Source organism: Drosophila mauritiana, chromosome 2R (genome assembly GCF_004382145.1).
Source record: "Drosophila mauritiana strain mau12 chromosome 2R, ASM438214v1, whole genome shotgun sequence".
NCBI lineage: Eukaryota > Metazoa > Arthropoda > Insecta > Diptera > Drosophilidae > Drosophila > Drosophila mauritiana.
Genome location: NC_046668.1, coordinates 23,093,832 through 23,105,176, shown reverse-complemented (window position 1 = coordinate 23,105,176; position 11,345 = coordinate 23,093,832). Strand labels below are relative to the sequence as shown.

The window sequence follows — 11,345 nt, the reverse complement described above, 5'->3', positions numbered from 1 at the left end:
GTGACCCGCTTGCAGGTGGTGTCTTCCATGGGGCAGCATTAATTCCGATCCCATTAAGTGCTCAATCAAACGGGAGCTCATTAAACGCAAGAAATGCACTTTGAATGGCGGCAATCACCCATTGATTAGCCCGCTTGCGGTGCACCACCGTTATGGAAATCGCAGTTGCCGGCCACATTAGAGCGATTAATTATGGTTTTATCTAAACGCACTCATTGCGGCGAGCGGGTCACCGTCACCTCGCAATTACACAAATGAGCTCGATCCGCTCGATCTGCCGCTTGTCACCAGATCGCTGGCAGGCGTCCCAGCTCCACAGCACGTGTTAAGTGGCGCTTTAACTGCACTTAATTTAGATGAAATTGGACGCAATCAGCGGCGGACGGGATATGAAAGCTAGCTGGCTGGCACTGACCCGTGCTCCGATGGTGGTCAGCACTTGCCCACTCAGCGCTTCCTTCCGCTGCAGTGCAGGAACCTTCCATCCTCCTGGCCAGGGCCCAATCAATGCAAATCAAGGTAGCAATCGATGGAAATTAGCGCACGACAACAAAGTCAACACTCGGAAGTGGCCACTCATCGATCGGGATGAGGCCCTTGGCCCTCTTCCAGGGCATCTTGCCACCTTGGATAGAGGTTCCATTTTTCACATTCTTGCTGCTATACTTTGAATTCCTAAAAGGCTCATTCTACCACCTATTTATATTTCAGCTTGTTGTTTGTATATTATTACTTTGAGTTTTTTAATGTTTGAATTTTCCTCGAATATTCAATATTGAAAACATAAGTATCTAAGCATACGTATCAACATTTTCGCATGGTCTTCAATCACTGTGCATTGCCTACTAATTTACATGCGGCAAGGCCACAAAGCAGATGGATGATATCTTCATTGGCCCATCGCCAATCTTCAGTTGCCCATCCGGTCCGAGGACTTCCTGACGACAGGCGAGGCAGCACTTGCACTAACGATTTTTAATTAATATTTTAACTAACTATTAATATCAGTGGCATCCGGCGCTCCCCCAACTGCCCACTCCTCACTTCTTGATGGAGCGGAGGATGAAGCCGCGGACCCGATGGACGCTGGTGTAGACGCCGGGATACTGGGCGTTGGCGCAGCCCAGTCCCCAGGAGACGATGCCGCAGAGCTGGTTCTTGAAGATCACCCCGCCGCCCGAGTCGCCGGAGCAGCTGTCTTTGCCGCCAGTGCGGGCGCAGAAGGTGGAGGCGGTGAGCGTGTCCCTTCCCTGGTAGGCCCTCTGGCACACCTTCTTGCGGATCAGCTGGATGCGCACCGTGCGCAGCTGGTTGGAGGGGCTGGAGTTGCCGGAGCGAGTGGTACCCCAGCCGGAGACGCGCATGTAGTCGCCGGGGTTCCACTGCACCTGGCAGAGCGGAATGGTGGTGATGCCACTGCCAGTCAATGCACTCTGTAGCCGGATGACGCCCACGTCCCAGTTGAGACTGGTGCTGCTGAAGCCGTTTGGAATGAAGTACCTGGCCACGCGTCTCACGACACCCGACTGGCTGAGCTGGCTCACTCCGCCCTGGACGGTTATGCGGCCCGCCTGGTAGCCTTTGAGGCAGTGGGCCGCCGTGACCACGTGCTTGCTGGTCACGAGGGAGCCGCCGCAGTAAAAGGTTCCGTCGTAGCGCAGGTTCACCACGAAGCCACCCACGGCGGAGAGCGTGGTGGTGGTGCCGCCCACGATTCTGGGCTGGATCTGGCCGCTGGCCAGGCCAAGGAGGAGCTGGGTTAGCTGGAGAAGAAACAGAGGGCGCCACATGATGGTGGCAACTGAGTGGGCCAGTGATTGAGATATGTGCTTTTATCAGCGAAGGAACTACTATCAGCTGGCTAGGAGTTTCAGCTGTGCAAACAAGGTGTGCGGATTGACTTTCACGGTCACTTCACATGACGCAGAATAACTAGACTGGGACTGGGTCAACATCGCAGAGATCTTCAGGGTAGACCTTGTGGAGATCAAAAAAACACATATTGAGAGTTGAGTTCGTGTAGTTTAGTTTTGAGTAGGCAATAAATAGGTATAAATATGGGGAACATTTACTTTATTTTATAGATTTGAGGGGTTTGAGAAAGTATCTTACGAAGGCAGTAAGATATGATGAAGATGATGCTGAAGATATTACGGAACAGGAACCACTAATATCAACAATTTTTTAATAAAAAGTGCGATTCAACATGGCCTGCCAGAGCTTTCCAGCCTCCATCAGCAGGTAAATAGCCAAAGTTCAGCCTTGTTGTGAGTCATAATTCGGGGCGGGATTGGCTGGAGATCTCTGACGGCGGATAAGAACTTCGTGCCCAGAGTCAAAGTCAATGGGAAAACAAGAAGAGAAGAAATTGGCAGGGCGGAATGGCAGTGCCTTTGGGTTCGTTTTGGCTAAAGCAGCTCATTCCGAGGCGCGGAAGGGAAACCCAACTTGGCATGCGGGATCGATGTGCGCTGGCTACCATATTGGGTTGGAGGAAGGTTGGATCCGAAGCCTCCTGGCTATGGGTATGGCTATGGGTTTGGGTCTCGGACCTTAGCCTGGCCTGGGCTACACCTACTGGCGGACGCCGACCTTATCGCACCCATTAATCTGGAGGCCGGGGAAGAAATGAGCAATAACGAACCAAATGAGCCAAGGCAAGATGGTGGATGTCCCCGCTCCAGCTCCCTGCTCCCTGCGCCCTGCTCCCTGCTCCTTGCTCCTGCCACTGGAAACTGGCAACATGGCGGAGGACGAAGCAAGACCTAATGAAAAGCAAAAGCAACCCTCGGGAGGGAGCGGTGAGTTAAATATTATGACCGGCTCTGAAAACGCCCGCTAAAGCTGGGTTCCTGCAGCACGGCTTGCCCCATACGCAGCCGACGAAACAGAAAAAAAACACGAAAGTAAAATAAAACGAGAGAAAAAATATGAATTTTTTACGATCTCAAGTCATGCAAAAAGCGAAGCGAATCAGAACGCGGTGCGCATTGGACGTGAGTGGCGAATGCTTCGTGCGGGGCTATGATGGCGGCCATGGTGGGTTAACGTCATCCGGAGTGCGGTCCCCCTGGCCCGCATCCCTTGGCCAGCCCACGATTTGGACTTTGCACTCCTTTTTCTTGTGCGCACACACCGCCCGAGATAAGAATGTTTTTCACTTTTTGTACTTCTGCGCTTTGTAATGTGTATTTGGCTCGTATTCCGTGATGGCGAACATCATGGAGCAGGGAACCTCTGGCGGAAATGTTTGACAGACACGTAATGCCCTCGCCACAGTCATAAATTTTCTATTCTTTGCATACGTTCTGTGTTCGCCCCGCGCAGCCATCTCCATCTCCATCTCCGGTATCGAACGAACAGCTGGGGAAACTGTTTTCGGATTCGGAAAACCGAAGCTGAAGGAACTGCCGATGGAATTTTATAATGAACATTCAGTGGGCCTGACATTTGCGCTGCCAAAGTGCAGTTAGGGAATAATTGTTACTCTAAAAAACAGCAGCGAAACCCGTAACTAAGCTCCGAGAGGGGCAGTAGTAGAAATGTGGAACCCCACCTCACAATGGAGGAGGATCCCACTGTTCGCAAGGGGAGCACTTTGCAACAAAGTGACGAGAAAGGTCGTAACATCAAAAAGGAGCAATCATGGCACATTGCTGTAGTGAGTGGGAAAGGGCATTCAGGTGATCAACGCACTCTACGCGAAATATACAATTTTGAATATATGCAATTCAAAAAAATGAACTTAAAATATTAGCAAAGCTCAATGTCGATGACAATACCTGAACTTCATTCCTACGTCTCATAGCAAAATGTTGGAGTGGAAGTAGTCTGGTACAGCGGAACAATTGAATTTGTAAATGAAACTCCAAGAGGCTTCCTCGATGCACTAATCAAAACCTCAGCCCACATTAATTGCTTCCATGCGGAGTGCTAATGCATATCTTATCACCAGAAGCCCTCACAACTTGTGCCCCAACTACAGCAAACCAAGCCCAAAAAACTTTAGGGACCCCAGCGGCTTTTTTTGCGAGAGAGCTGTGGCGGGTAAGATGGCTGACGACACTCATACGCCCCGTTTTCGCTGCAGCAACCACAATGGCAGCCAAACGAGCGCGGCAGCCTCGAAAACCGCTTCAGTTGCGTCGGGCCAAAAAAGAGGCACAACAAGCAGCTCAACAGTGCAAACGCGGGCACCGACCAACAACCATGACACCGAGTCAGGAGTTGGGGGAGTTGGAGCTGCAGTTGGAGCTGGAGTTGGCCGAAAGAGGGAAAAGGGGCGGAGGGTCTGGCATATTCGTGCGCAATTTCGCGTTTGACGAAACATATAATCTTCGCACATTTCTATGGAAATGAATGGATTGGTGAATGCCTTGCTGGATGCATTGATAGATGCAGGCTCGGGATTGATGGATATATGGCTGGTTGGATAAATTGGGCTGGTATTGGTTTTCCAGCTGCGCCCCAACAAGACGACCATCAAAGAGATGGGTAGAACTGCAAAAATGGGAAAAAAGTGCAGAAATAGGTGGCACATTTCTTTGCCAGCTGCAGCAACGTTGCAGTTTCTCCCGCTGTCGCTGCATGCAAATGGGTATCCCCTGCTCCACCTCCGTGGGGGCCACACCCTCCTTGAAATCTCATTCTCCCATTCTGCAAGAGGCAGGCGCCCCAACGTCGCTGTTTTTGATTTTTCCAGTCGTGTTCTACTTACGGAGTGTGTGCACTGGTGTGTGTGTGTGCATTTCGTGTGTTTTTCTGCTCTGCGCCTATGCAAATATGCAATTAAGTCGGCCTGGCCCGACTCTTGCCATCGAACGGCATGTTTGCTGCCATCTAACATGGCATTCCGTCAGCAAACAGACGAGCCATCGACATTGGCATCGGAATCGAAATCAGCAACAGAATCTGAGTCTGAACCACAGCCTGAATCCGAATCCGAATCCGAATCCCTGGCTCCATCCGTACGCTCATCGTCGCCAACTTGCCAAAGTTGGCACTGTGAGTCGGACTGGAGACGGATGTGGAAGTGGGAGGGACAAGTGGACGAGTAGATGGCCATCATGCGATTGGGCTAATAGTTGGGTCATGTATGAGTCAAGTGCGGACTGTGGCGTCGAAAATGGCTGGGGCGGATAGATAAGAGCACGTCTGGATTATAGGGCCATATCAATAGATAAAAATCCCTATAATCAGAAAAGCTAGCTATAGGCCCCATTGGGTAATAAAAAGTTTTTTTTTGAAAAGTAACGCATTTTCCTCCAGAATAAACCTCATTGTTGGGATGTGCATTTCAAAGACATAGTAGGAAATAAACAAAAACTTATCTTTAGTAACTTTAGTTAGTTTACTTTTTTTTTATTATATTACCAGCCTCGAATTTGCATTTTATATTGAAATGGGCGTATACTTGATGCACTTTGGCGGGCTTTGCGTATACTTAATATTCTGGGACCCTCTAACGATTTCTGGCTAATACGAAATTTGCATCAGGTATGCAGGCAGCAAAATGCCGCAAGGCAAAGAAATCGCAAAAAGAAAACAATGCTGAGTGCTTACAAAACGCTAAGCCGCAGAGGAGAAAGAGGAGGAGGAGGAGGAGGAGGAGGAAGGCAGCGAGATGCCGCAACGAAAACAGAAACAAAAAACAAAAATGCAGCAGCGAAATTCCGATGAAAGCGCTGCTGCATCTTCCGTCCCTGTTCCGCGCACGCCCTCTCTCGCTCACTCCCTTCGGGCTGCGCCTGTGTGTGTGTGTGTGTGCAGTGGCGACGCCATGTTGCGTGTAGTACGCGTGCAGAGGAACATATGTGTGAGTTCGCATGCACATGGCTCGGAGTTACCTGTACGTGTGTGGCACGTAACGCATTCGGATTTCGCATTATGGCCGACCCGAATGCTTGTGGCCACATGGCCATATACACGCGCACCATGTGGCCATGGCTCTCGGCTCTTAACTTGGCTTAACTTCCACTTCCAGCCACCCAAACCCAGAAACTCGCAGAAAAAAGGGTTAGACACTGCGATTGAGAAAGATGACATGTCTCTTTGATTTCAGACAAAAGCTTGGGACTGAATTTAAGTCAACTTATCACTCGAAACATTTTATTGCTGGTTTTATTGTAGATACATTGAAATGGAGCATTCCATGTCAGAAGAGTGAGCGGTAAGAACGAACCCGAACAACTCACTTGGCTGGCTTGGCGGTGAAAATGCATCCGGATCGAAAGGCGGCGGTGTCTTCAGCTGGAAGAGAAACCCCTCAGGGGGCGGAGAGCTGGGTGCAACATAGTCCCACAAATTGGATTAGCTGCAGCGAGGTGCTGAGTTTATGGGTTCCTGAGCCTACGCAAAAGCCCCACAAAGATTGTGATTAATAAAGCTAATTTCGAGGCTCTCAGGCTTTTGAACTATTCCAAATTAGCTGGCATGAAATTTTCAATTAATTTTTAAATTTCAATTTATAAATTGGACCAGCAGCTGTCGACTGAAGCCGCGAGTAACGGCCGCCACTGAAAGTGTGATGAGAAATTTCGTAATGACTTCTTAGCCCCCGTGAGTCCATAATAAGTGCAATTAGGCCATTGATGGTCGCGCCAGCTCCACAGCCACTCCGGAGCAGTCCGCTCCGCAGACGGATGTGGAGGTGCGTCCGAGGTGGGAATGGGTGCACTGGAGTGGAGTGCCTGGACCCCAGCGAGTGGTCGTGTCGGATCCCAACGCTCCTGCAACTGTCGCCTCGCCTCGTTAGCCGGCCAGCAAATTTGCAGCGTCTAACATGGCCGGTCGCCATGTTTAATCAAATACGTGACTTGATTTCAACTCGGGCGCCAGTCCGCCACAGATGCAAACCGCTTTTCCACGTTTAAGTCCTAAAGAGTTTCCGCCAGATGGCACGTTGGTGCGTAGCAAATGGGTTAGGCGACAGGAGTCCTGGGGAACACATATGTATCTCCAAAGTTGCAATGGCAGTGAAAATACATATATCAGCTAAAATCCAATTGGTCATCAATCCAGAACTAAAATGGTAGTGATAGCCACTGGCAGGAGTGACATTTATTAATTATTATTAATTTTAGCAAATATTGTTCTAAATATTATATTATTAGAAATTGGCCGACAAGTGTTGTGCTAATTACGGGGTTAAGGTCTTCAGATTTCGGTTCTCGACAAGTGCGTGGATGTTTTGGCGGATCCCATGGACAAATGGCTCGGGTTAACCTGTTCCGCATTTCAACAAGTCAATCACTTGGTCGACTCTTCGGTGATCCCAGTCTGAGGTTCGATCTCTGCGTATTCGACACGATAATATGCCTGGTTCCGACAACAAGCCAGTCTCCACTCTCCGCTGAAAGTAATAATAATAATATGTGCTGTTCAACAACAACATAATTGCAAATTGGCCCGAAAATAAAAACAACAAAGCAGCAAAATAAAAAATCAAAACCGAGCCACAGAAACACGATAATTTAATGTTTGCCAAATGGGTGAACGGGACACACACACACACAAACACACAGATACGAGACACACACACACTCGCAGCGGCGAGCCGAAAAAGTAAATTATAGACTGTCTGGTGACCTTGAAAGTGAAATGCTCCAATCGCTCTGGCGGGGGTAGATCGCTGAATGGCAGTCGGGGACTCACTGTATCGGAAAGGTGCCAGGAGTTGGTGCCCAGAAATTAGTTACTCTGCGACCGGAGTGCCCGCTCTAATTGCGTAATTGACTGATCCGACACAACGGCGAACAAAATGCAAACAATTGACAGACACTCAGCTACACATTGGGAGCAAAAACACAGGGAGCAGCAGCGGTCCACTGAGAGAAGAGACGATGTGATTGATTATTTTGCAGTGATTTCACATATGTCTGTTGACTGAAAGTAGTAACTGCTCTATTCTACTTTCTAGATACTTTTGGCACGTTCACTTTTCTGAACTAAAAAACAAAATACACGACAATTTTCAATCTTTTTTCCTGTGTACTAGTCCAGCTTAGGGCTGCGACAATCGGATCCAGAAGATTGAATCCCAGCAGGGAGGCGGGGGATCGGGGAGGGAAGGGGACAGGACAAAAGGTCCTTCTAGGGTTACGCAGTTGCTGCGCATGTATCTTGCAGATACGCGGATACACATTCTGCTCTCATGAGCCGCTGCACCTTCGCCACTCACTGTTTTTTACTTTTATGCAATTGTTCGGCTCCTCTCTCGCTTTTTCCCGCCCGGCTTTTTGTTTAAAACATTCGAATGGGCGTGAACCGAAAATACTGCCGCTGCTTTCTTCTCGAGTTTTATATTTTTTGTGTTGCTGCCGAGCTGATTTCCGGCGCGTTTTGGATTACACAATGCAAGCAGCAGCGGCAACGAGCGAAAGGTGAGCGGAATTTACTTGTTTTTGTGCCCGGCCTGCAGAGGAGTACCCTGGACTGGCCTGGAGATGGAGTAGATGCCAGGCAAGGAGGCAGGCAGGCGGGCGAGTGGCGAGTTCCGCCCAGCGCCGTGGTGCGCGATTCCTGTGCCGCCGTCTTGAGAATCCAATTTGAATTGTCAATGCCCGGACTGCGACTCCCGGAAGCCGCTGGAAACAAAGCCTTGAACTTGTGGCACTGCCACATTTGTTGCGCCCTTTCGAGAGCTGCCTTCAAGGGTGCTTGCCACTGGTTACCCCTTGCCGGCCCACAGCTCTCCTCCTCCTCCTCGTCGTGCTCAGGCCGATTCCTCCCCCGGTTCCTGCCCGCCCCAACTCGATCGACTGCTCGGATTGTCAACTCACTCCCTGGGTGCTCCTTGCCATTACAATTGGTTTACAGTTGGAACTCGCATCTGGCGGAGGACCTAACGGAGCTGAGCAGCTGCAGGATACAAGCAGTTAGATCTCGAGAGCACTTCTCGAAATGGTTACATAAAACTGGTGACCTTCGGGCGATTAGTATCGAGCGTTTAGTACATTTAACTTTCCAATCATAGCCACATCTGATCTTGCCAATCACAATCGCAGTATCTTCAGTCACTCAAAATCGCTGCTTGGTAGAATCACGTCTTCTTTCTGGCCACACAAAAGCTCAAGTGAAATCGAAAAACCTATTAATGTTTCCAGGAAACCGGGAGGGCGTGGAGAATTCGATTAGAGCGTCTGTCACAGAAACGATCAGCTCAGAACCCAGAAGGCACAGTCCATGTCCACGAAAGGTGAGAGATGAGCATAGCACAGCGGGGCCAGTTCAGGTGAAATTAATCAAATCTAAGCCGGGCCAAAGCTCAAACCCATTCACACATCGGCTGTGGGCACTAGCGGGTTAATCTGCGCCGAATCAATGAAATGCCGGCTGTGTGTGGCGCGGCTCCAGCGTCCGCCAAACAATGAAAGTGGCAATTAACCAGAAGCCGAGCATTAAATTACAAAATGCGATCGCAGCAACAGGTTGCCGATCACCCGATCGCCATCAATAGATAGTTGTAATAATAATAAAACAACGGCAGCAACACAACAACCGCTCAATGGGCTTGACCACGGGGACCTGGATGTCGAGTGGATGGGAATGTGGAGCTGCCACTGCCACTGCCACCGGCACTGGACTGGTTCTGGCCTGCTCCAGCAGGCACTCTCTCTTCGGTCTTTAATCGATTTCTGAGCCCCCGGCCGCAGCCTCTTCCACTCTTCCATTCCTCCAACTGCAATTAGATGGGCTTGCTGCACTCTCCGTGGGAGATTGCAGCTTGCGGTTCGGGACCTTCCCTTTAACCCTCGAGTGCCCGAGATCCGCATCTCGGCAGATCCCCGGATTCCAACTCGGCTGCCCGCTGCGCCAATGCATATTGATCGAAAATTGAAAATTGATCTATTACGAGTTACGAGTCTCAAAGTGCGACATCGATAATCCGCTGCAAAAGTGCACATGGTCGTGGAACAAAGGACGCAAGTAAGCCCGATCCGCTCGTGGGCGTGGTCGGTGCACCCTAGCCCAGATGCATTCGCATTATCCGATCTGTGTGTTTAGAGTGCGCCCGGCAGGGGGCGCCTCACACCTCTGTAATCCCTCGCTCCGTTTGATTGACAGTCGGCGACACCTCTTATTTACGACCGTCGCTGTTGTTTGTTACTGCATTTTTAATGATATCACGTAGTTTAATTTACTCGCGCTGCTCAGTTTTTCTTCTGGCTGCGAAATGCGAAAAGTTTTCATTTCAAACACATCACATGGCAAACGCTACTTCCTTCCTGTCCGTTAAAGAGAGGAGTGTCGGCGAGGGGGGTCGGATGATGAGCCAGCATTCAATGGATTTGCTCATTATTGTTTGCACAAACTTTTGCGGTCAACCCATTGGCCAGGGGTCGGAGGTCATTGCGGGCGACATGGATACGAACGAAGTGTCATTGATAGCGAGTGCGGTTGGGCAATGCCATTTAATGGGGATATCAAATCGGATGGCCAACCAGTTTCAACTTTAATGCGGATTAGTATTTTAATGGGCCAACAGCATTTGATGCTTGTAGCTCTATTAGCCTCTCAAACCTACATGATTCTCAACTAGCTAATGATTATCCACAGCTTAATCATAGCCCAATGAAATATTTAAATGGGCACCATATTTTCCAAGCCAACCCCTTGACTTTCGTTGTGAATCAAGGGTTTAGTTTATATGTCAACCCCTAACGTGCTAAGATATCCAAGCATTTCGATTTCATTTGTCAACTGCTCTGGGGCTCTGGGGCTCTGAGCTCCGAGCGGCTGAGTGACCTGAGGTTCAAGTTGTTTGCATGAGCCACATCTTGATTAGCCCAAACACTCTCGGAACAAGTGAATTCACATACGACTACACACTGTACCGCTCCAGTTGTTGCCCACCGCTTGTGGTAATCGAATTGTTTCAGCGCCGCTCGGCAGTTGTCCACAAATCGAGTCAATTTAATTGACCTCCAGAGGTCAAGCTGTTCCCTTTTGTTGCTGCTGAGGGTGGGGAGGGCACCCCCATGGGACGCTTACGCTTTCTTTCTTCCGTCGGATTCCCAGTCTTTGTGGGGAGTGTGGGATCCGCAGCAGCACCAAGCTGTAGTGTGCAAAGCGAGCGAGCTCCTTCCCTGTTAATGGATTTAATTGAATTTGGCTTGTTGCTGCGTTTTATTTGTCTTAATTGTCTGCGAAATAATCATAAATCAGTTTTGTGAGCCTCGCGGAGACGGGACAGGCCCAGTCGCAGCTCCCCACCCACCCAAAGGCGAGCCAGCACTTGGGTCAATCAATTTATGACATATCCCCAGCTCAGCTCGTTCCAGACCATAACTCGACCGATCTCAAGCCGGGCGGATGATGCGGCACTTTCGAGCTGGGAACCTGGG

At 49.7% G+C, this 11,345-nt stretch overlaps 1 protein-coding gene across 1 annotated transcript; it reads right to left on the bottom strand.

The window, feature by feature from the left end:
* Nucleotides 1-1,040: 1,040 nt before the first annotated feature.
* Nucleotides 1,041-1,790, bottom strand: LOC117138334 (seminase). Its single transcript, XM_033300371.1, has one exon. It carries the CDS (start codon nucleotides 1,788-1,790, stop codon nucleotides 1,041-1,043), a length of 750 nt encoding a protein of 249 aa, XP_033156262.1.
* Between the last annotated feature and the right edge of the window lie 9,555 nt (nucleotides 1,791-11,345).